We start from the raw sequence: 25,684 nt of genomic DNA, 5'->3' as shown, positions 1-25,684 counted from the left end.
AAGGTAGGTGTCTTCCTGTAAATGACATCTAAGGTTGTCTTCTGGCCTCCCCAGGTGACGACGGACAGACACAGACACATAGATGTGCGCGCTCGCGAGTTCTCTCTCTCTCTCTCTCTCTCTCTCTCTCTCACACACACACACACACACACACACACACATACACACACACAATAATTAGTACTACAAACTTTCCTCATCACTCTGAAGCCTGTGCAACTTTCCTACATTTCCCAACTCTGCTTACAATTAATTACCCTTATGCTCTGAAGTATTTCACATCACAGTTCATTTCTGTTACCATCAAAAGAATTCCAAATTAACTAACTAAAGTGCCTGTCAGGAGAATAAGAGACAAAAAACTACTATACCAAGTATATTTAACCAACAAGCCTATGCTGCAAAGGCCCGAGTAGGAGTCAAAAGCGACAACTGACTGTACGTGGGAAGATGTGTCTTCTGCCAGCCAGTGTTACTTACAGAATATCTATTGGGGGTGGGCCAGTAGGGGAGGTATAGGTCAGAAGCATCATCCTGGGATAACTTTAAGGCAAACTTAACCAGGAAAAACATTTCAGGCTTAGTTTAAAAGGTACCTTAGCCTAGTGGTGGTGCACATCTTTAATGCCAGCACTCAGGAGGCAGAAGCAGGTGGATCTCTATGAATTCCAGGCCGCCTGGTCTACAGAGCAAGTTCCAGGGCTGTCAAGGCTACATACATAGAGAAACCCTGTCTTGATGAGAAGGAAGGAAGGAAGGAAGGATGAAGGGAGGGAGGGAGGGAGGGAGGGAAGGAGGGAAGTAGAGAGGGAGGGGGTACCTTAATCTTAGAAAGCCTTTTGGTCAGTCTTGCCTTCTTCAAAAAAAAAAGTCTATATGAAATATTTCTTTAAAATTTCATACTTTCCGCTTCCAACTCAAAATTAAGCATCCGGCCAGCATTTGGCCTCTAGAACCATTAAGCCATACCAGCTCTGTTCTTTATCAGGCTAGTTACATAATTTCCAAGTCTGAATTTCCTACCATGTAAATGAAGACTTCAAATAAAAGCAACCTCAGAGTTCTGTTCGATGAGATAATCCCTGTCAATTTAAGGTAATAGCCAATTAATAGTAAATCATGCTATCACTTTCAATTACTCTTAATGCTTCATAGTGCTTTATCTACATAAGGCATTTAGCTAATTTTCCAGATTTCTTTTTAAATCTGCCAAACGTTACTATTTTCTCATGTCAACTATAGAACAAGTCCTGAGGTTAGACACTGCTTCCAACATCTCACCAAAGTCTGCAGTGAGGACTAAACAAACAGATAAAGCACCTAAAACAGCAACTGACAGGAAAACTTTGTAAAGTTGTTATTACCCAGCTATCATCAGGCCTCATTTTACCTGGACGCTGTGGACATTTCCAGATTCCAGTATGCCTAACCATCAAATACATCAACTTCATTATGCTGTAGCCTGTGCTCGTGGTTTCCTCTGCTTGGCATGCTCTTCGCACATCTTTATATGACTGTCATCTCAAGCTGTTCCCCTAGGGTCTGCATCACAGGCCCTCTGGGCCATCACCCATTCTGAGTTTTCAAGTACAACAAATGCTATGACGCACTCCCTCACCTGTCTTTACTCATTAGTGTACAGTTCCTTTTAGTATAGTGATAACTGTACAACACTGTTTAATAACAATCATGAACTCTGGACACTTCCTAGTTACCAGGATGGTTAGCAAGATGCTGGCCACATGCTTAATTTTGAGTTGGAAGCAGGCATTTTCTGTATACTTAATTCTTACAGCAACCAAAATGAGTTTAATGCCGTTTTTAACAAAAACAACTTATTAAATAGGCAGCTAATCTCTAGTAATGCCAGAATATTCTCATTCCTGTTCTCACCAGTGAAGAAACCTTGCCATAGTATCAGCAAGCAGTAAACAAAAGCCCCAGGAAGTAACTCCAAAAGATACTTCCATGGCCCTCAACCAGGTGGGATGAATGACACTGGATCTCTGAATTTCAAGTGCTTGCAGGCGACTTGAGCTCCTATAGCCTACCACTTCCAACACTTCTGAGGGAAAGAAGTCTATTTGAATGAAGAGAGTTGCTTTTCTACCCCCCCCCCCAAAGAAAGACCAGGAAATACAAATATACTATAGGAGTAATCTATCCAGACAAGCAAACTCCTTAGAGAAAATCCTTTAGTTGAATGGGCAAGACACTAAAGATGCTACCTACAAACACAAAGGAGGCAAACAATGAATCATGAGGGCCTAGATGTCAGTCCAAACCCAACCAACAATCTCCACAGTGCTTCACACCTGCAGGCTGATTTCCTTCGATGGGGTCGGTATTTGGACCAACCTCAATTAAACTGGAAAGTCTTTATAGGAACAAAGAACTTTTTTTCCCTTTATAACCAGGACCTATACAGTAACTTTCCCAGGGCGCCTAAGGAGCAGTAAGACAACAGAGTGACCATTTCTCAATATCGGTTCATTTACCACGCCTCTGCTAAACATCTTATTTCTCAGATTCTATGACAGACCTCCATCATGAAACACACATGAGATGCGAATGTAGGGCAATGCTCAGTTTTTTCTGCCATCAAAACAGCCACATACATAGCCCATTTGTCAGAAACGATCTACAGTGTGCTCAGCAAAGTGCAGCTACAGAGTCACACGTAACCAGTGGCCTGAAATTTACCACCCTCCTGCCTCGGCTTCCCAAAAGCTTCGATTAGCAAATGTGTGCCACCACGAGTAGCTTCATAAGCAACTCTTAAGCCCAGAAGCTACGGTGCAAAACACTTGCAGCAGGCCATCTAACTAAAGCCTTACTGGAATCAGTTTTGCAATGATGTCTACAGAGTCTAGACCATACCCCTAGGCCCCTGAGACTAGCATAGAGTTACCTCTGGAGACCAAAATCAAAAATAAACTTTCTATCGCTAATACTGGGAGACCCTGAAAATGTACTCCAGTCATTCACGACACCTGTATGGGAACGGAAAGATTCAAGATTCACCTCGGAAATATGACAAAACCTTGTTCCTGCCAACGAAGGAATTTCTGTGTGTGTGTGTCTTTCTGAACCTGAAAGCCATTATTTTCTTCTAAGCAAGACTAATCTCCATGTCCTTAAACAATTTCACTCCGAACTCTAGAAAACCCGAGTCGTCAAAAATCAACACAGCTGTCTTCGTTTTTAAACGCTGGAAGGGGCACAATTCAGAATGGGAACTGAGTATCTGATATGGCATTTCCCCCCCACACACAAAAAAATTTGCACATACATAAAATAAGTGACCTCTTTTTCTCCTCAAAAAAAAAAAAAAATCAAACAAAGAGAGGGCATTTCCCGACCACTGTGATCAAACTTAAAACGCTAACGGCAAAGGCTCTGAGTGAGGGGGTTCAGGAAAGCCTCTGGGGCGTGGGCAGAACGGGACGAGGTCGCAGGCTGGGGACCCGGACAGACAGATCGAGCCACTTCCAGGATTCACAACTCCAACCTTTGCTCGTTCTACGGCCTCAAGCCCTCGGAGAAGTCCCCTCGGCTACTGGGGTGGACGAGCCAATGGCCCGGCCCCGTCTCTGGCCTGCGAAAAGCGCCTGCAACTCCTCCAAGCCCGGGTTGCGAGGATCTGGCGAGGGGAGCCCTTTAGAGAGGCGGCTTCGTGGCCCTGCAAACGGTCAGAGCTGCGAATCTTGACAAAAGAAAACGAATCGGAAACGAGGGCCGGAGGGGAGCGGCGAGGCTGGGAAAGGTGGCGCGGGAGGCCAGGCGGCGCGAGGCCGCGGAGGGCGTGGAGGAGGCCGCGGAGGGTCGGGCAAGGCCCGCCGGGCGGCCGAGGGGAGCGGCCAGCGGAGCCCGCCACGGCGGGCGCGCCGACCAGGGCTGCGGGCCCCGCAAAGGACGCGAATGCGTCCCACCACGCGCAGGAGGCCGCAGCCCAGCCCCGGCTCTCATTCAAGCCGTCTTCCCTTCCCCCTTTCGCCAGCCCCACGAGGTCCGGCCCCGGGCCGCCGCGACTCCTGTTCCCTTCGTCCCCTTGGGTTTCCGAAGCCAGCCCCAGACCCTGGGGCGCCAGCAAGCTTAGATGTGAGGGAAGGCGGCACCCATTACCTCAGCTCCCCCGGGTTGAACCGCTCGCCTTCCCCTCCGTCCCCGCCACGCTCCGCCATTACAGACAGCCGAGTTCATCTACCGCCGACCCGGCGTTCCCAATTGGTCGGAGGCATCGTCAATCCCACGCACATAAGGTGGGACTAGCCGAGATCTAGACGGTGATTGGTGAGACTCGTCATCAATCTTGACGTCGGGGCAGCTTTTGCTTTACTATTAGGCAAAGGGCCCGCCGACTTTGAAAGCGGTATTGAGACTGTCAGTTGATTGGCCGCTTGGAGGCTTCGGGGGAAATGAGACTTTAGCAAGGAGGAACAAGTGGCGCCCTCTTGCGGAAAGAAAAGCTAGGTCCTCCCAAGTTCCGTCCAGCCTAACGTAGCCACGTGTCCGCGCGCCTTCCAGGAGACAGATGTGGAGCCATATTAGCCACTAATAACTCAGGCCGAGACCTTGTGCGTTATATGAACCAATCGAAATCGAACTGGGTCATGCCTAAACCAATGACCCCGGAGCTATCTTGGGAAAGGGGCATTTCCCATCCTTGCAATTAGCAAGAGGCTTAAATCACTATGCTGTATATGCTGTTCTTAGATAATTACAAGCATACCTTCCAGCTCACCTAATCAACTGCAGGCTAAGTGTTATATAATTTACTGCATTAAAATAAGTAAATTGGAGAAGGGAAGCCTCTGCAATTTACAGCTTTTCTCCTTCGGTTAGCATGTCTCCTTCAATCTCAAAATAAAGCTGTCTAAATTAACACACCCTGATACCAGAAGTAATTATAAACATACTGTATTTTTAACTTTAAAAAAAAAAAATCAAGCCGAGCGGTGGTGGCTCATGCCTTTAATCCCAGTACTTGGGAGGCAGAGACAGGCGGATTTCTGAGTTCAAGGCCAGCCTGGTCTACAGAGTGAGTTCCAGGACAGCCAGGGCTACACAGAGAAACCCTGTCTCGAAAAACAAAACAAAAAAAAAAAAACAAAAAAAAAACAAAAAAAACAAATCAGGTCCAGGGATTTCAGTGGCATAGTGAAAATGACCACTGTCATTACTGAACTCGAAATAATGACAAATTTTACTCAGACTCTCTGTCTCTCTCTCTCTCTCTCTCTCTCTCTCTCTCTCTCTCTCTCTCTCTTTCTCTCTCTCTGTATATGTGTGTGTGTGCTACTCAGTATTCTAAACACTGGTTATGTATTGTTGTTTCGTTTATGCTTTGAAACCCACTAACAAGCAAGTAAGACAAATAGCCACAATTTGTGGGTGGGATTGAGATACATGTTAAACGACTTGTTCAATATATGAAGCTAGTAAAAATGCCTTAAACTCAAAGCAGTGTGACATCAAAGTCCCCCTGTGGTCCAAAGTAATTCTACCACCTCAAAAACTGAACTCGAATAGCAGTAAGTACCATTATTATTATTCATAATGCTAAAAGGGGGGATAACATTCCTCTGCTGGCAAATAGCTTTAAAATGGGTAGCCATAATGGTGGGATAACTTTCAGCTTGAAACACCCACAATAAAAAAATGGACGGACTTTGAAAGCAGTATGTTAAGCAAAAGAAACCAGACACAAAGGCACTGCTACATTGCTTGCTCTATTTCTATGGAATGTCTGTAATAGGCAAGTCTGGAGGAAGGGAAAGAAGATTCACAGTCAACATGAGGAAGTGAATTTGAAATTCTTTTTTGATGCTGAAAATGTTGGATTCAATCATGGATATGGTTGTGCAGTTTTATAAGTATATTAGAACTCAAATCTTACACTTTAAATGTTAAATGTTAAATGTTAAATGTTAGATTTTATTGTGTTCAGTTAAAAACACCAATGCTTTGTTGAATTGCAGTTAAATATTCAAATTCAATTGAAGATAATGAAACAGGCTAAAGATTTCAGTCAGGGAGTTAGAGGAGGAAAAGGTCAGTGACATTGATTTTTCAAGACAGGGTTTCTCTGTATAGCCCTGGCTGTTCTGGAACTCTCTCTGTAGACCAGGCTGGCCTCGAACTCAGAAATCTGCCTACCTCTGCCTCCCAAGCGCTGGGTCTAAAGGCATGTGCCACGCGGCAGTTCCATCTCCTTAACAACAGCAGCATGTATCCTCAATACCTAGCCACCTCCTCTGAAAATAACACTGATGTAAATGCCTCACTTCACACCAATCCTCTGTGCTGGAAGTAACTCCAAATGGAGACCGTTGGCGTGTATATATATATACTGTTGGTTTAAAGAAACTCTTAAAGGGAGGCAAAAGTTTTAATAGCTGTTAGTTTTTATTATTTGTACCAAGACTTTTAAAATTGCAGATAGTATCTTTTTAAAAAGATCTATTTGGTTCTAGTTAAGTGTCTATGTGTAGCTGTGTGTGGGTAGCTGCATATGATCATATGTGCCCCTGAAGGCCAGAGGTGTCAGATACCCCCAGAGGCGTAGTTGCAGGCAGTAGTGAACCATCCCACATGAGTACTGGGAACTGAATCCAGGTCCTGTACAAGGAAGAGTGTGTTCTTAATTGCTGGGCCCTCTCCCTATCCCTATACTATCTATTTTAATAGATTGAATGTATTATATTCATGTGAAGCCAGTGAGATAGCTCAATGGAGAAATATGCTTGCTATGAAGCCAAAGTGGGATCCTGACGTGGTCTGAGTGAACATGACCCCCACAGGCTCATATACTTGAATGCCTGGTCCCCAGTTGGTGGAACTGTTTGGAAAGAACTAGAAGATGGGCCATTACTTTCCTAGACTGGTCATTTCATTGGCCTATAACCTAACTGTGGAATTCAGGACAAGAAAGTCTCACTTCCATTTGATAGTCTCCTTCAAACCTGAAACTATGAGACGACTCAGTCGATATGTAGCAACAACGCTTTTTTGTTGTAAATTTTTAGGGTGTTTTGTGTTGGGACGTGATCTCATTCTGTTACCCAGGCTAGGAATAAACTCACTGTATTGTTTAGGACCTCATAAGATTCTGCAGTGATCCCCCTGCCTCAGGCTGAGATGATAGATGCTAAGCACCTCCGCTGAGCAGCACACGTCTCTTTAATAGAATAGGCAATCTGCAGGTAGCTTCTGGAGCATACCCTTGTCAGGGGAGCATGAAGCAGTGTGTGCCTGATATTCACCCACATCCACCTCACACACACTTTTTCAGTCTGTGCAAGTTGTATTCTTAAAATCAACACAGCAATCCACTCTAAGCAAGATGTTGCAACTGCAGGAAAGAATTCCAAGTTCACACAAGTAGAGTATGTACCGGTGACGAAGCTGAGAATGTACGCAATCTACTGGCAGGCTCTCTCTGTGGGGTTCATTGTAATACGACAGTGTCACTTAGCACGTCTAAGAACAACTGGATGCTAGAAACCACTGCCCTCTGTAACTTGATGGCAAAAACAAAAACAAAAACAAAAACAAATCAAAACAAACAAACAAACAAAAAAGATTTCTACTCTTCATTCTGTTCTTTAGAAGCCAGATGGTAAGTCCCGACTTAGCACTGTGCAGGGCCACACTCTGCAGGAAGGAAGCAGTCACACAACAGCTGGGTGTATGGGTACAGGAATCAAGGCCACAAGGCTCTCCGGGGCCCAAGTTACACACCAGGTCCCCTAGGAAACACTCTCCAAAGAGGAAATCCCACCTGATGCCCCAGTTATGTAGGCTTTAACATGTTGCTTAGGCCTTAACACTAGCAGCATGTTCCTACAGTGGCACGTTGAACATTACTTAGGTGACATTTTCATAGTTTATCTTTGTTTCTCCTGTGAAGTTATTTTATTTATTTTGGTTTTGCTGTTGTTGTGTTTTTGGTTTGTTTGTCTGTTGTTTTGTTTTACTCTGTTGAGAGAGTTTCTCTGTGTACTTTGGCTGTCCTGGAACTCACTCCGTAGACCAGACTGTCTTCAAACTCAGAAGAAATCTGCCAGCACTGCCTCCCAAGTGCTGGGATTAGAGGCGTGTGCCAACACTGCCTGGCTATTTTATTGTTTTTAAGTGCTGAATTATTTTGAAGCAAATTATGGACATCCCAACAGGTCCCAAGGGTTTGGATAGTTGTATGTCAACTAGAGTCATCAGAGAGGACAGAGCCTCAACTGAGAAAATGCCTCCATAAGATCAGATTGTAGGCAAGCCTGTAGGGTATTTTCTTGGTTATTGATGTGGAAGGATCTAGTCCATGGTGGGAAGGACCATCCTGGACTGGTGCTCCTGGGTTATAATAAGAAAGCAGACTGAGCAAGCCATGGGGGATAAAACCAGTAAGCAGAACTTCTCCATGGCCTGCGCATCAGCTCCTGCCTCCAGGTTCCTGCTCTATTTGAGTTCCTGGCCTGACTTCCTTTGGTGATGAATACTGATGTGGAAGCACAAGTGTAAGACCCTTTCCTCCTCAGGTAGCTTTTAGTCATGGTGTTTCATCATAGCCACATTATTAACCCTAAGTAAGACACCTCCTATATATTTCAATATGAATCCATAAAAACTCTCATCGTGTTCGATGGGCAGTAGCAGTGTACACCTTTAATCCCAGTACTTGGGAGACAGAGATAAGCAGATCTCTTAGTTTGAGGCCAGCCTGGTCTACAGAGTGAATTCCAGGACAGCCAGGGCTACACAGAAAATCCCTGTCTCGAAAAACCAGAAGACCAAGTAGACTTCCTGTGGCCCTTCCCCACTCTCTGTGTACCCACAGACCCGATCCACAGGGTCTTCCCTAGTGCTGTAACAAAACACCAGGGGCAGCCAGACTACTCCACTACCCGTGTCTGCGTTGGATCCTACAGACCACGCCACTCCCAGCCTCAGGTTCCCCCAAACTCCAACACAGCAAGTACTCCCCATGAACACACCATCCTAGCTGGCCAGTAAAACAGGCGACACAGAGCCAACTCACTCTCTGAATATCCAGACAGGAAACAGGAACGACAGTATTAGTCATGGCTCCCTAGAGCCACAGAATTTATGGAATCTCTCTCTCTCTCTCTCTCTCTCTCTCTCTCTCTCTCTCTCTCTCTCTCTCTCTCTCTCTCTGTCTCTCTCTGTCTCTCTCTGTCTCTCTCTGTCTCTCTCTGTCTCTCTCTGTCTCTCTCTCTCCCTCCCTCCCTCCCTCATAAAGGGAATTTGTTGTGATGACTTACAGGCTGCAGTCCAGATAACCCATCAACGACTAACCGTGTATGGAAAATCCAATAAGTTAGTAATTTCTCAATCCCACAAGGCTGGGTATCTCATAGAGTCTTCTATCTATGCTGGAATGGCAGAAGAAGTAGGCTGCAGTGCCGGTGAAGGAACGGCTGTACTAGCACGACTAGAATAAGCAGGCAAAGAGCAAAAGCTTCCTTATACAGGCTTCGAGTAGAAGGCATGGCCCGGGTTAAAGCTGTGTCTTCCGGCCCCGAGGGCAGCATCGAAGGTTTGTCTTCCTCCTCGAAGGTGCAGACTAGAAGTGGATCCACTCACTTCAAACCAAGCAGAAAAATCTCTCACAGACGTGCCCTCCATTTCTGAGTCGTAGTCCATTCCAGATTTGGTCCAGTTGACAACCAAGAATAAACCATCCCAGAAACCAAAGAAGAAAAACACCCACCCAACAAAGACAAAGACGGCAAGCAGCCCCTAGACCTACAGTCACCCCAGATCCAGTTTCCTAGAAACCAGTCTAAGAACACAATAACAGCCAGGGCGGTCGGTCCCCACCAGAACCCGGCTAGCCGAGCACAGCAGGCCCTGAGTATTCCAGCAACCAAAGCATGAGCAAAAGACCTTGAAACCAACTAGATTGAGATGATAGGGGTTATTAAAGAGGAATTGAATAAATCCCTCAGAGAAAGCCAAGAAAACACAAGCAAACAATCAGAGGAAATGAGAAATCCCTCAAAGAAAACAAAGAAAACAAAAAAAAAAGAAATCCCTCAAAAAAACACAAAATGCCAGTTGAAAGAAATGAATAAAACGTTTCAAGACCTGAAAATGGAAATAGAAATGATAAAATAAACACAAGTAGAGAACTGGAAATTAAAATTTTACAAATTTGAACAGGAACTACAGAGGTAAACTTCACCAACAGAATACAGAGATAAGAGAGACTCCGGGATATGGAAGATACGGTAGAGAAAACGAACACATTGGTCAAAGAAAATGTATCTAAAATAACTCCTGACACAAACCATCCAGGAAACCTGGGGCACTGTGAAAAGTCCAAACTTAAGAATAATAAGAACAGAGGAAGTAAAAGAATCCCAGCTTGAAGACCCAAAAATCATTCTCAACAAAATTATAAGAGAAAATTTTCCTTTTTTTTTTTTTTTTTTTTGGTTTTTCGAGACAGGGTTTCTCTGTATAGCCCAGGCTGTCCTGGAACTCACTCTGTAGACCAGGTTGGCCTCAAACTCAGAAATCCTCCTGCCTCTGCCTCCCAAGTGCTGGGTTTAAAGGCATGTGCCACCACGCCCAGTGAGAAAATTTTCCTAACCTAAAGAAAGAGATGGCAATAAAGGTACAAGTAGCATACAAAACACCAAATATATTGGACCAGAAAAGAATGTTTCCTCCCCATACCATAGTCCCAGTGCTAAACATACAGAATAAAGAAAGAATATTAAAAGCTGCAAGGGAGGGCTGGAGAGATGGCTCAGTGGTTAAGGGCACTGGCTGCTCTTCCAGAGGTCCTAAGTTCAATTCCCAGCAACCACATGGTGGCTCACAACCATCTGGAATGAGACCCGATGCCCTCTTCTGGTGTGTCTGAAGACAGCTACAATGTACTACTCATATACATAAAATAAATAATTCTTTAAAAAAAAAAGAAAGAAAAAAGAAAAGATTGTCTACTTTTTCCATATCTATTTAATATAGTACTTGGAGTTTTAGCTAGAGCAGTAAGACAACTCAAGGAGATACAAATTGGAAAGGAAGAAGTCAAAATATCACTGCTGGTCGAGGATCCGATAAGTGACATAAGTGACCCCAAAAATCCAACCAGGAAACTTCTACAGCTAAAAAAACACTTTCAGCAAAGTGGCTGGATACAGGATTAACTCAAAAACATCAGTAGCCCTCCTGTTGACAGTAAACAGACTGAGAAAAAAAATCAGGGAAGCAACACCCTTCACCATGGCCTCACATAACATAACTCTAACCAAGCAAGTCAAAGACTGTACGGTAATAACAACTTCAACTCTTGGGAGAAAGAAATTAAAGAAAGTATCGGAAGATGGAAAGAGCTCCCATACTTACAGATCAGTAAGATTGACATAGTAATGTGGCCACCCTACCAAAAGTAATCTACAGATTCAAGTCAATCCCCATCAAAATTCCAACACAATTCTTTACAGACCTTGAAAGGACAATTCTCAGCTTCATGTGGAGAAATACAACACCTAGGATAGCTAAAACAATACAAGAACTGCTGGAGGTGTCACCATCCCTGATTTCAAGCTGTACTACAGAACTATAGTAATAAAAACTTCCTGATATTGGCATGAAAGCAGACATGGTTGATCAATTGGATTAAATTAAAGACCCAGATATAAATTTACACACTGACAAGACACCCAATTCTTACTGAAGAAACCAGAAATACACACTGGAAGAAAGAAATACTCTTCAACAAATGATGCTGGATGTCAAACTGGATGTCTGCATGTAAAAGAATACAAGTAGATCCATATTTATCACCTTGCAGAAAATTCAAGCCCAAGTGGATCAAAGACCTCAACATAAAGCCAGATACACTGAGCTTGACAGAAGAGAAAGTGAGAAACAGCCTGGCACAGGAGACAACTTCCTGAACAGAACACTACTAGCTCAGGTACGAAGACTAAAAACTAGTAAATGGTGACCTCATGAAACTGAAAAGATCCTGTGAGGCAAAGGACACCACCAGTAGGCTAAAGCTGCAGTCTACAGAGTGGAAAAATATTTTTATCAACTCCACATTTGACATAAGACTAATATCCAAAACATATAAAGAAACTAGATAGTTAAAAACAAACAGTTCAATAAAAAAAAAATGAGGTACAGATCTAAACAGAGAATTCTCAGTAGAGGAATCTCAAATGGGTGCAAAACACTTTTTAAAAATGTTCAGCGTCCTTAGCCAGCAGGGAAATGCAAATGCAATTCCACCTTACACCTGTCAAAATGACTAAAGTCAATAATACAAGGGAAAGCCAGGTGGTGGTGGTGCATGCCTTTAATCCCAGCACTCAGGAGACAGAAGCAAGCAGATCTCTGTGAGTTCAAGGCCAGCTTGGTCTACAGAGTGAGTTCCAAGACAGTCAAGGCTACATAGAGAGACCCATCTCCAAAAAAATATAATAGTGATAATAATAATAGTAGTAGTCATAATAATAATAATAATAATAATAATAATAATAATAATAATAAACACAAATGATAGCTCATGCTGGTGAGGACATGGAGCAAGGGGAACATTCCTCTAATGCTGGTGGAAATGCAAGTTTTTAGTTGTTTTTTGGGGTTTTTTTTTTTTTTTTTGGTTTTTCGAGGCAAGGTTTCTCTGTGGAGCCCTAGCTGTTCTGGAACCCACTCTGTAGATCAAGCTGGCCTTGAACTCAGAAATCCTCCTGCCTCTGCCTCCCAAATGCTAGGATTAAAGGCATGTGCCACCACTGCCCGGCTGCTAGAAGTAGTTTTTTTTTTTTTAATTTTTTAATTTTTAATTTTTTATTTTTTTGGGTTTTCGAGACAGGGTTTCTCTGTGTAGCCCTGGCTGTCCTGGAACTCACTCTGTAGAACAGGCTGACCTCAAACTCAGAAATCCTCCTGCCTCTGCCTCCCAAGTGCTGGGATTAAAGGTGTGTACAACCACCGCCCTGCTTAAATGCAAGTTTATACAGCCACTTTTAGTCAGGGTTTCCTAGAGTCACAGAACTTAAGGAATTCCCTCTAAATCGAGGGAATTTACTGAGGTGACTTACAGTCTACAGTCCAACTACCCCAACAATGGGCAGCGGTGGAGGGGAAGTCCAAGAATCTAGTAGTAGCTAGGACCCACAAGGCTAGTTGTTTCAGCTGGTCTTCTGTAGAAGTAGGTTCTAACAAATGTGCTGGCAAGTAAGTGCAAGTGTGGAAGATGAGCTAATCTTCCTTCCATTGTCCTTACATAGGCTTCCAGCAGAAGGTGTGGCCCAGATTAAAGATGCGTGCCACCATGCCTGGATCTGGGACTTGCTTTGTTCCAGGCAGACTTTGAACTCAGAGATCTCCTAGCTTCAGTCTCCTGGGATTAAAGGCATGTACTACCTTGCCTAGGCCTAAGCTTTTCATGGGCCAGTATGCCTCAAGATCTCCATGCCAAGATCCAGATGAGAAACTTGTGTCTTCCAGCCTCAAGATCTGGATCACTGGTGTGCCCTCCAATTCTGGATCGTAGTTTATTCCAGATATAGCCAAGTTGACATCCAGGAATAGCCATTACAGCCCCTATAGAAATCAGGATAGTAGTTTCTCAGAAAATTGGGAGTCAGCCTACCTCAAGACTCAGCTATAGCAATCTTGGGCATGCCCAAAGAATGCTCCACTCCACCACAAGGACGCTTGCTTAACCATGTTCATTACAGCTTTATTCATAATTGTCAAAAACTGGAGCCGGGCGGTGGTGGCATATGCCTTTAATCCCAGCACTTCGGAGGCAGAGGCAGGTGGATTTCTGAGTTCAAGGTCAGCCTGGTCTACAGAGTGAGTTTCAGGACAGCCAGGGATATACAGAGAAAACCTGACTCAAAAAACTAAAAAAATAAATAAAAATAAAATAAAATAAAAACTGGAGACAACTTAGGTGCCACTCAACTGCAAAAGGGATAAAGAAAACGTGGATTGGGGCTGGCGAGATGGCTCAGCCGATAAGACCACTGACTGCTCTTCCGAAGGTCCCGAGTTCGGATCCCAGCAACCACATGGTGGCTCACAATCACCCGTAATGAGATCTGATGCCCTCTTCTGGTGTGTCTGAAGACAGCTACAGTGTATTACTCTGGACTCGTCCTGAGTTCAATTCCCAGCAGCCACATGATGGCTCATGGCCATCTGTATAGCTACAGTGTACTCATACACATAAAATAAATAAATAAATCTTTAAAAAAAAAAAGAAAACGTGTATCATTAATACAATGGAATATTACTCAACTGTTAAAAAATGACATCATGAAGTTTTCAGGAAATAGGATCATCTTAAGTGAAGTAACCCAGACCCAGAAAGACAAATATGGTATCTATTCACTTATAAGTAGATATTAGCTGGTAAGTAAATGATAATCAAGCTATAGTCCACAGGCCCAAAGAGTTTAGGTAAAGAGGAGGACTCTGGGTAGGAGGTGGGAAGGTCAGGATGCATGGAACTCCCTGGAAATGGGAAATAGAATAGATTTTGCAGGTGAACTATGGGTGGGGATGGGAGCAAGAGGGATCAGGTATGTGTGTATGGTTGGGGGGATAGGAGAGAGTGCAAGGAGGGATGGCTAGAATTGGGTGGTATCTGGGAGATAGTATGGAGACCTAGTGCAATGGAAACTTCCTGGAATCTCTAAGGGTGATCCTAATGAGGACTCCTAGGAATGGAGGACATGGAGTCTGAACTGGCCATCTTTTGTAGCCAGGAAAAACTGGTGATGTGCCTGGTTGCATTCAAGTTGGTGGCTAAGAGGGTCCTGTTGAGATCCCCAAACAAGGCAGAGGGCCTGTAGCAGCTTGAATAGGTTTGGACCGCACAGACTCATGTGTTCAAATGCTTAGTCCATGGGGAGTGGCACTACTAGGAGGTGTGGCCTCCTTGTAATAGATGTGGCCTTTTTGGAGGAAGTGTATCACTGTGGGCTGCGCTTGAGGTCTCCTCCTATGCTCAGGCTCTGCCCAGTGCCGATGAGAATCTCTTCCCGGATCCAGAGGTAGAACTCTCGGCTCCTCCAGCACCGTGTCTGCCGGCGTGCTGCCGTGCTTCCTCCCACCATAACCTCTGCAACTGCAAGCCAGCCCCAATGAAATGTTTGTCTTTGTAAGAGTTGCCTTCGCCGTGGTGTTTCTTTACAGTAATGAAAACCCTAAGACTGGGTCACTCTCTCTACCAGCTGACAACAGGACCTCGTTGCCGAGGACAACATCCGCGCAGCTCATTGAACATATAAAGCTGGTGCTTGCATGGAGCTTTCGCCTCTACCTTCTAGGCTCTGTGGTGCAGGAAGGTACTCTCTCGGCAGGCTACTGAAAGTGAAACCTGGATACCAACCCAGCCACCAAACCTTCGACCTACAATCTGTCCTGCCTGCAGGATGCGCGGGAGCAATGGAGACGTAGAATTTGTGGGAGTGGCCAACCAACGTCTGGTTTAACCTGAGACTTGTGCCACAAGAGGGAGCTCATGATTTCTAATGCTATTTGGCTCATGCTCTTAGATAAGTGCCTTGTCTGGTCATCATCAGAGAGGCTTCCTCTGGCAGCAGAGCAGGTGCAGAGACCCACAGCCAGACATTATTCGGAGACAGACATTATTTGGAGGTCTCCATTGGGTGTCTCTCCTCTAAGCTCAGGGAACCCTGGGGAAGAGGAAGAGAAAGACTGTAAGAGTCGGAGGGGAATGGAGGCTACCAGGAGAACACGGCCCACTCACTGAATGAAGTGAGCAGGTCTCACATGGGCTTACAGAGACTGAAGTGGAAGACATGGGGCCTGTTTGGGTGTGCACTAGGTCCTCTGCATATGTACTGTGGCTGTTATCTTGGTGTGGGACTTGTAACACTGGGAGCAGGTGTGCCTCTGACTCTTCGGATTGTCCTTGGGTCTGATATGAGCCTCGATTTGAGGGCTTTTGCCATGTCTTATCGTATCTTGTTTTGTTTGGTTGTTGTCTTTTGAAGACCTGCTCCTTTCTGAAGGGAAACAGACGGGGAGTAGATCTGGCGGAGAGGGACGTAAGAGGGAGTTGGGAGGAGTGGAGAGAGGGAAAACTGTGGTCAGGGTGTATCATATGAGAGAAGAATCCGTTTTTAAAAACTCGTAAGTTTCCTACATAGTAAAAAAAAAAATTAAACTTACAATTATCAGTAATACCAAATCCAACTGATTTCCATGACTGCCTCCAAAATGTTCCTTCCAGCTGCTTTGCCCAAATCAGGATTCAATTTAGAAGCAAAGACTAGATCTGGGTGTTACGTCTCCTAAAAGACACTTGTAAACTAGAGCAGTCCTTTTATTCTAATGCTGACTTGGTGAGGATGGGACCAGTTTTACCTCTGGATCTGTCTGAGATGTGAATAAGTTTTCCCCACACTCCGACCCACACAAAGCCAAGCCTCTAATCCCTCTGGGCCATGATAAACTAGCTGTGACAGTTGTCTGAGCCAAATAAATCCTTCCTCACTCACTGGTTTCTGTCAGATATTCCGTCACTCTGAAAAGAAAGGGATCTAAAACCCCTTTCAATAACTGGTCCCATAGCTTGTCACACAAACTTCACCTTTGGAGGGAAGTGGGTATCAATAATCACATGGACAGCAGTCATCAACCGGGACCATCTCAGACAAAATGAGATGGATGGCCTGCCTAAATGTCAGCCATCTTATACTTCAGTGAATAAATATTGTCTGTAGGGGGAAAAAACAAAAAACAAAAACAAACAACAACAACAAAACCACATGGTTTTCTTTTTTTCTTTTTTTTTTTTAACCTGAACTTAGTGGGCAGTGTTCTGTAACTGAGTGTTTCTTTTAGGAACAGGAGCTGTTCAGTGACCCTAAAACAGTTTCTATTTAAAAAGTAAATAAAGGCCTAATTCTTCCCTTCCATCATTTTTCCAAATGAAATGATGGTTTGACAACCAATGTCAACCATACTCGTTAGTTTTGTAATTTCCTTCTCCTTTAAGTACTAGTGTAAACACAGAGTCACTTTTCAGTCATTAACGGGTTGTATTCAACTGTAATAAATCAAGTTGATGGTCAAATCTCTCCACATTACCCAATTACTCTTTGTTTTTCCTTTTTTTTTTTTTTTTGGTTTTTTGAGACAGGGTTTCTCTGTGTAGCCCTGGCTGTCCTGGAACTCACTCTGTAGACCAGGCTGGCCTCGAACTCAGAACAGAAATCCGCCTGCCTCTGCCTCCCAAGTGCTGGGATTATAGGCGTGCGCCACCACCGCCCGGCAGCCAATTACTCTTTATAACAACCATGTGCGATATTACTATCATGCCTTTTTACTTACCTGGGAGGAAACTAAGACAGAGATCAATTAAACTACTGAGAACTACAAACCTAAGGCGGCCAGTGACTTAGGCCGCTCAGCCGATAACACCAACTAGCAGCAGGGTACAGGTGGAGAGTAGGGAACACGTTCATAGTTCTTTAATTCCTGTTTCTCCCCTGAAGCAGTGTAAGGCAACTGTTCAACAAGCAAATCAATAACAGTTTCTAGTTGACCCAAAAATCACTTAGATGATGGGGCTGGAGAGTCCGGTTAGTCATTAAAAGCAACATTTCCCCTCCTTTTTGTCTAAATAAAAGACACTTTCTCTAACATCAATAAACTATTTTACTATATGGTAAGAATTACATTTACAATGCCCAGTCCATTTGCATTTGGCAACCTTGGAGAAAGTATCCTATCATGGTCAGTCCAAAGTTCTGTAACTAAATCACTTTCTATCATAACTTGAATTTGTCAACCTAAAAACATCTTTTAAGATCATAAAGCATTTTTTTTAATCCTTAAAAAACTGTGAGACTATACCTATTTAGTCTTCAACCCCATTCGAGACCTGAGAAAGATAGATATTACCTGAATAAACAGGAAATGCAGAGCAAGCAGCTTCCAAAACTATAGAAATGACAGAGATTGCTTGCCACTTGGACAGTCATCACATTTCCTACCCAATGGTGAACATCCATCTCTTTGGCCTACTGGCCCAGAATATTGGACATATTTTTCCGTGAAACAGGAATTATGAAGGACTTTTCTACCTTGTTCTGGCAGAGTTTGGCAGTAGACTTTCTTCGTGTCCTACTTGTCCACAGCTTGGATAGCAGACTGTCAGCAGTTGAGGCAAGGGTAGTTTCTTGACCTCTGACAGCTTGCCACATTTGAAGTAAACTCCCTAAGGAAGTTCTTTGATGCTCATCCTCTTCTCTGAAGGAGAGTAGGGGTGTTGCCAGGACCTGACATTGCATTATCAAAAAGTCTTAAATTAATAAAACATTTTTAAATGCCATGTTCTGAAGATCTCTGAATTTTTAGAAGACTACCTAGCTACCTCAGCATATTTGAATAGGCAAATGATGCTTGCCTCTAGTTATTTCCTATCCAATCAACTTAAAAAAACACATGTGATTAACTAAACTAGTATCTAACAAAACCACAAGTTTTATTGGCTATTAATTTGCATTATTTAATTATCTTAAACAGTTTGTAATAGTAGCTTTCAAAGGACTAGAATGTTACATTACATTTTTAAGAATTACATAGACCCCATACCTTAAAAAGAATTGATACATACTATGTAGTAACTAAAATATAAACTTAAGTTTGTATCAATATACAATTAACCAAATATAATCTTAATTTGTATCAATATACAAAGACCTATAAGAGTAGATTCAATAATCTACTCTTTTTTTCCTGTTATTCCTATATCATTCCTATATCCCCCACCCCCTTTTTTTGTCTAAATAAAAAGGAAAAATTTTAACCATAACACAGTAAAACTAATTACAATAATGAAGCTATTTCTGCCAAGTTTTCCACAATGTCCAGCTTGGTTGTCTCTGGCAGTTTTAGGATTAAATATTTTTGAGTTCAAAGTTCTGTAAAATGTTTGTGTCAGTCTCATATGAACTCAGCAATTTGAATGTCCTGAGCAGTTTGTAATCCAAAGCTGAACTGTTTGTCATCTTAGTGGCAATCCTGGCTAGGCAGAACATGGCAGTCAACCCAAAAAGTGTCCACTGCTTGCACAGAACCGTGGCAGAAGAAGTGTGGGGCAGTTTTTCTCAGTGGTTAGAATTACCAGAATCCAGGTGAATTTGTCATTGTGAAGCCCTGTCATCTCCATGGAAACCTGAGAGGTTTCTGTTAGGTTTGGTAGGAAACGTAAACATTTTAAATGGCATACTCAGCAGATCCCAGAAATGTTTGGGGACCACAATCTATTAAGTACATCCAGGGCACACAAACTTCGTTCCTAGTTACATGTTTCAGACTCAAGCCTGCAAACACATGCAGGAAGCCAGGTGAAGCTTATTTCTAGAGTTAGAAGTAGTCTCTATGGCTACTAGTCTCATGACAAAGCATTTATATGGGCATAATAACCTTATTCATTTTGAGGTAGTATTAATACCTTAAAAAAGTTTTAGAGATTCAAATGAAAACCAAAAGATTATGCAATTAGTAGCAACAGAATAGTCCCTTACTTTTTGTTTTTCTCTGTCCCAGACCAGGTTGTTTTTCTGATATGAGACAGAGTTTTTTTTTGGATTTTCCTTTAACAAGCATGAGTGGGTTTAGAGAAAGAGAGAGCCATGCTCCAACTCCAAAGCCAGCTTTAATTTTTTTTTTAACTTTTATTGCATTATGATGAGAAAAGTTACATGATTTCATTTTATCTGAATTTGTTAACATTTAAAAACATATTTTAAGAAAATAGAATTAAATCACATTCTTGTTTCCCTTTTGTACCCCAACTCCTTCAATACCTACAATATCTTTTTTGTCATATTCCTTAACATTTATAAAATATTATAACAATAAAAATAAGTATTATAAAAGTTGTTTGATATAAAACAACAATCAACTTAACAGTCTTATGTAGATGCTTGTCTACAGCAATACTGAAAATACATACATTTTCCTCAATATAAATTTTAAATAACTCCAAACATGTTAACTGTATATTTCAAAATAATACATCACTACTATTATTTTCTTAAATGAACATATATATATATATATATAAAGTCTTTTGTTTGTTTGTTTTGTATTTAGTAGAGTTTAAAATCTTGGCTCTTACTGTGGTACAAGCTCAAAATAAGAACAATTTTTAGACATTGGGTTTCATTGTACTAAGGCTGTATTTCAATGACCCTCACATCACCAAAGGATTTTACGTCCATCATAGCTAAGCTGAGAGTTGACAGTTCTGCTGCGCCAAGGAATGAATTGTAGGCACGATTTTTGGATACAGACTTCCTGCTATGGTCAAAAGTATTTGACTTGAGTGAGTGACTTTATTATCAGTCCACAGAGAATAGGTTACATTCATTTAAGAAATGGTAAGTGTATTAAAATGGTCTATCCATAAAGGCATTCACCAACTGTTTCAATGAACAATGGTTCTGCTTAGAGGGTGGCCAGACATTAGGTGGGGGTCAGAATCTGGTTCATTAGCTGTGATAATTTGGAAAAGCATTCATCTCAGAAAAAGAGTAACTTATAAAGTCCTCTTCTTCAAACTTGATACAAAAGCTATAAATGTCAAGCAAAGTCTTCAGTCTCACTCTTTGTTGTTCTCTTTCCTACAGGCCACCTCCCAAGTTAATTGTCTATGTCTCCCTTGGGTATATAAATCCTTTTGAAATATATAAGCTGTTCTAAAAACCATAGTATAGTGTAAAAACATGAAATAAACAATACTACTAATAGAGAGGCTGAGATAGGAGAAGCAAGATTTCAAGACCATTATGTGGTACACAGCCAGACACTGTCACAAACAAGCTGAAAGTGTATATAGATTGTACAATATTGGACCTTCTAGCTTTCATAGTCTCTGGTGAGAAGTCTGGCGTAATTCTGATAGGCCTGCCTTTATGTTACTTGCCTTTTTTTTCCCTTACTGCTTTTAAAAGTTTTTCTTTGTTTAGTGCATTTGGTGCTTTGATTTACTGGGACTACATAAAGACCATTTGCCACTTAGTTCTGTAGAGGGCAGTAATAGTATTTGGCCAATTTATTCTTTTTCTTGGGACATTTTCTCTTGATGATCCACCCTTATTCTCCAGATGTTCACTTGTCCAGTGGTCTCCAGCTTCCTTAGTTGGATGCTTCTATTCTCCTGGAAAGATAAAAAACAAAAACAAAACCCTGCCCTAACCCTAATCCTGGGGGCATTCCCTTTTTTGACAGATTAACTCTTTCCTAGGGCAAAATGGTTTTCAGCAAAAGAAAAAGTATTATCCTTCCTTAATTGAAATTTTAAGAATTTTCTTTTGAAAGTCTGAAACTAAATATACCTTAGTAGATAAACATATCTCTTTTGCCCTTTTTCCTTTATATATATATAAATTCAAGGTTTAAGTGCATTCATTTTCAGATCACAAAGGATATTCACTTTGAATGTCAGTCTGCCTTTTACAAGCAGCTTTGAAATTTAAATCATTGTAATTCCTATATGCCTGCCTCTGCCTTCCAAGTATTGGAATTGGAGGTATGAACCACCACACTTTGGTCTGAACCTCTGAATCTGTAAGCCAGCCCCAATTAAATGTTGTCTTTATCCAAGTTGTCTCGGTCATGGTGTCTGTTCACAGCAGTAAAACCCTAACTAAGATATCTACCCTTTGGAGTCCTCCCAATGAGTGAGTTTAACTTTCTAATGATCTTGTACCCAGCTAACAGCAGAGAACAAACTAGAACCCAGACTTTTACAACTCTTCAACTGAATTAGACCTCAAGCTCCATTATAATTATTTCTTACAGTTTACCAAGTTCAATGCCTGTACTGTGTCATCAGGAGCACTCCAGACTCGGGACATGAGGCGAAATGATAATTGCTTATTGTTATAGAATTAACTCACCATTTTATAATTTTCCTAACTTTGCTTCATAAACCAAGCTGTTCCACATTTGTCATTAGAAGATCATCCTCCACCCATTCGTTTGTCAATTTGTCAAATATTTAATGTACTGTTGATTATGCTTTGGTAAACAATGTGCTTTCTAAAGACAGAGTCCATGAAGCACAGTCTAGCAGAAGGAGACAAATAAACCACATATTGGCTAAGACTAAAGACTAGTATTCACTAAACAGTTAGCATATACAAGCATCTCACATGACAGTAATGCATGATAACTACTTGTAACCATTTCACAGAGGAGGAAGAGGAAGCTTAGGGAGTTTAAGCATACTTCAGGTTACTACAGTCAGGCAGTCTTGTGCTACCATGTTTTTGTCTGGATCCCAGTGTGACACAAACATAAGGACTATATAGAGAGAACTCTTCCTATGGAAAATGAGGAGACAAACAAGGATAACTGAAGGATGCCTTAGAGACAGCATTTTGGAAGTAATTTTAGGAACAATAACAATATCACGAAAGCACTAATGTACGGGGCAGCAGCAGGACAGGAGTGGGTAGACTTGTACTTTATTCTGAGTGGTAGAGCATTAGTTTCAGGGTCAGGACAGATCAGGCAGTGTGAGCACTGCAAGAATGGAGATTTAGAGCTGAGCAAGCTTATGTGAGAGAGCTGGTAGAAAGGTCTTGAAATTGAGCTTGATGAGATGCCCGACTAACAGCAAGGAGGGGGAAGACTAAGGAGTTATTTCAAAGTTAGAGTCAATAAAACAAAGTGATTGGTTGGATCGCTCGGGAGTTATGAGCGCTGGCTGTCCTTTAAGAGGACCTGGATCTGATTCTCAGCACCCACACGGCAATTTGAAACCATCTGGAACTCCAGACCTAGGGAATCTAACACCCTCTTCCAGCTTCCTCGGGCACCACATACATGCTGTGCACAGACATACAGGCAGGCAAAACTCTCATACCCATTAAAAAATTCATAAAAATGTATGCAATGTTTTAAAAGATTTCAATAAATAGAGCTAACTTATCCAGTATGCAGGCCAAGCATAACTGCGTTATAATAAAATTCTGCTTGAGGCTGTGGTATGCAAACCTCCTTTCACCAGTTCTTATCTGCTTTTTTTTTTTTTAGAACAAAACAGAAAGCGAAGGATGTGAAAAACAAATGATTTACTCACATCCCAGTCTTACCAGCACATAAAAACTCCATTATCTTTGAATAAGAAGTTTCCAGAACCTTCCTACGAAAGAGCACAAGTCATTTTGTACAGAAGAACTTGTCAAGTAAACTCCCACAGTAAAATACAAATAATAAGTAGAGTGCTTACCCGCCATGTTGGAACTCTAGGTTCAATCCCAGTACTGCCTAAAAAAAAAACAAGAACAGAGGCCTGGGAATGTGGCAGTTGGTAGAGGGCTCACCTAGCATTCGTGAGGTTCTGGGTTTGATCCCCAGCGTCATATAAATTTAGTGTGATGACATGTACCTATAATTCCAGCAGGAGAATCAAAATTTCAAAATCAGCTTCTGCTATACAGTGAGTGTGAGGCCAGTCTGGGTGACATGAGACCCTGTCTCAAACACATATCAACTCAAGGCAGAATTGTTGAGATTCCCCAAGTGAAGTGGAGTTATTCACTTATTTAATATTTTCACTACCTTTCTGCTTCAGTCTTACAGTAAGAAACGAAGGCAGTGGTGCCTAGACCCAGTCCTGCCAGGGAGCTTGTAGTTTAATGAAGAATACCAAGAAACAAAAGAAACTGGAGGTGTGGCTTATATTTCCACCAGGAACGAGCTTGGGTGCTGGAGCCAACCAAAGGACCAGGGCTCAGCTCAGTGGGCAGTGTGCCCTCCTCACCCGCGTCAGGGTAAATCCCTGAGGAGAGGCATCTGATTATGTCACAGACAGTGTCAGAGAGCAGGTCAGGGGGGCAGAAAGGCATGGTATGGAGCTATTTGCTCCTAAAGGATGCTCTTTGTGTTTTGATTCAACATAATATTTTTATTTATTATTTGGGAAGTTCATATCATGCACCCTAATCATACTCGCCTCTCAGGTCCACCTCCCTTCTAGCCCCCAAATAGAAGAAGAAAATTAAAAACAAAAACAAAACCAAGTCCAATTTCTGGTGCTCATATCCTCACTGGAGTATTGTCATACACCCGGTGGCCAGCCCCTTAAGGAAAAGGGAGTCCTTTCCCACCTGCATCCCCACCAGAAGCCCTCAATAGTGGAGAGCTACACTTTAGCATCCTTTTCACAATTTTTTAAAGTTCTCTCCAATGGTGTTCTGTCTAGGCTGTTAACCTTTGGGGGATGGGGGTAGAGATTGTCACAGAAGCCTTCTCTGTCCCTCTTTCAGTATCAAGAACTAAAGGAGTCATGAACACAAACAGTGGCAGCCCCTTGATCCCAGCTTACCTAACTTTGAATACTGGATCTACCTCCCACTGTGTAATTTGGGGCAGTTTATTCCTAGTGTTAACACATCTTTCAACAGAAATAACCGTATCTTCATTTAAAAAAAGTTGTCATGAAGGTTAAGTGAATATAAACCTATTTGGGGTATATCTTCGTTAGGGTTTTATTGTTGTGAAGAGACATCATGACCACAGCAACTCGTGTTAAGGACAACATTTAATTGCAGCTGGCTTATAGTTCAGAGGTTTAGTCCGTTATCATCATGACAGGAGACTAGGCAGCGTGTAAGCAGATAAGGTGCTGAAGAAGGAGCTGAGAGTTCTACATCTTGATCTATAGGCAGCAGAAGGGGATTGTGTACCACACTGGGCATGACTTGAGCATAAGACCTCAAAGCCGACCTCCACAGTGACACACTTCCTCCAACAATGCCATACCTATTCCAATAAAGCCACATCTAATAGTGCTACTCCCTATGGGCCAAGCATTCAAACACATGAGGAATTTGTGGGAGTATTTATGGGGGCCATACATATTCAAACAACCACAGGGTATTTAGAGCAAGCTCATAGTAAGTCCTAATAAACATCAACAGTTGGCATTATTATAAATGCCATTTTTATTCTTGTTTTTTTTTTCTTTTGATGTCCTTATTCTTCTGTTGTTTTGAGACAGGGTCTGACTGTGTGGCTGAAGCTGGCTTCACATTTGTGATCCTTCCTGGCTCAGCCCCCTGAAAGGTGACATCACACCCCCAGGCCACCATAGAAGAAAAGGCAGCAGGAACGTGAAGCTGGCCGTATTGTACCTGCAATCAAATATCAGAGAACAGTCTGGAAAGATGGCTTAGCAGGTAAATGTATTTACTGACTGAGCTCAACCCCTGGAACCCACATAAGAATCTGGATCCAGGACCTGGTTAGATGCCTCAATGGTTAAGAGCACTGACTGCTCTTCCGAAGATCCTGAGTTCAATTCCCATCAACCACATGGTGACTCACAACCATCTGTAATGAGATCTGACACCTTCTTTTGGTGCATCTGTCTGAAGACAGCTACAGTGTACTTACATATAATAATAAATCTTTAAGTAGGAGCAAGTGGGGCTGACCAGAGAGAGCAGAGGTCTTGAATTCAAATTCCCAACAATCACATGATGGCTCACAACCATCAGTACAGCTACAGTGTACTCATATACATAAAATAAATAAATAAATCAAAGAAGAAGGAGGAGGAGGAGGGGAGGAGGAGGGGGGGAAGAAGAAGAAGAAGAAGAAGAAGAAGAAGAAGAAGAAGAAGAAGAAGAAGAAG

The 25,684-nt window shown here is 42.3% G+C and overlaps 1 protein-coding gene across 6 annotated transcripts in view; it reads right to left on the bottom strand.

The window, feature by feature from the left end:
* Tcerg1 (transcription elongation regulator 1) overlaps window positions 1–4,252 on the bottom strand; it is a 64,520-nt gene extending 60,268 nt beyond the window's left edge. For all 6 annotated transcript variants that reach the window (XR_004117253.1, XM_031365575.1, XM_031365576.1 and 3 more), the window contains exon 1: window positions 4,126–4,252. Coding sequence is in view for 5 of the 6 variants with exons in the window: in XM_031365575.1 (XP_031221435.1) it covers window positions 4,126–4,184 (59 nt within the window). In the remaining variant the exon portion in view is untranslated. The remainder of the gene's footprint in view (window positions 1–4,125) is intronic.
* Window positions 4,253–25,684: the final 21,432 nt, after the last annotated feature.

This window comes from Mastomys coucha, unplaced genomic scaffold, assembly GCF_008632895.1.
Source record: "Mastomys coucha isolate ucsf_1 unplaced genomic scaffold, UCSF_Mcou_1 pScaffold13, whole genome shotgun sequence".
NCBI lineage: Eukaryota > Metazoa > Chordata > Mammalia > Rodentia > Muridae > Mastomys > Mastomys coucha.
This window is presented reverse-complemented; position numbering and strand designations above follow the sequence as displayed.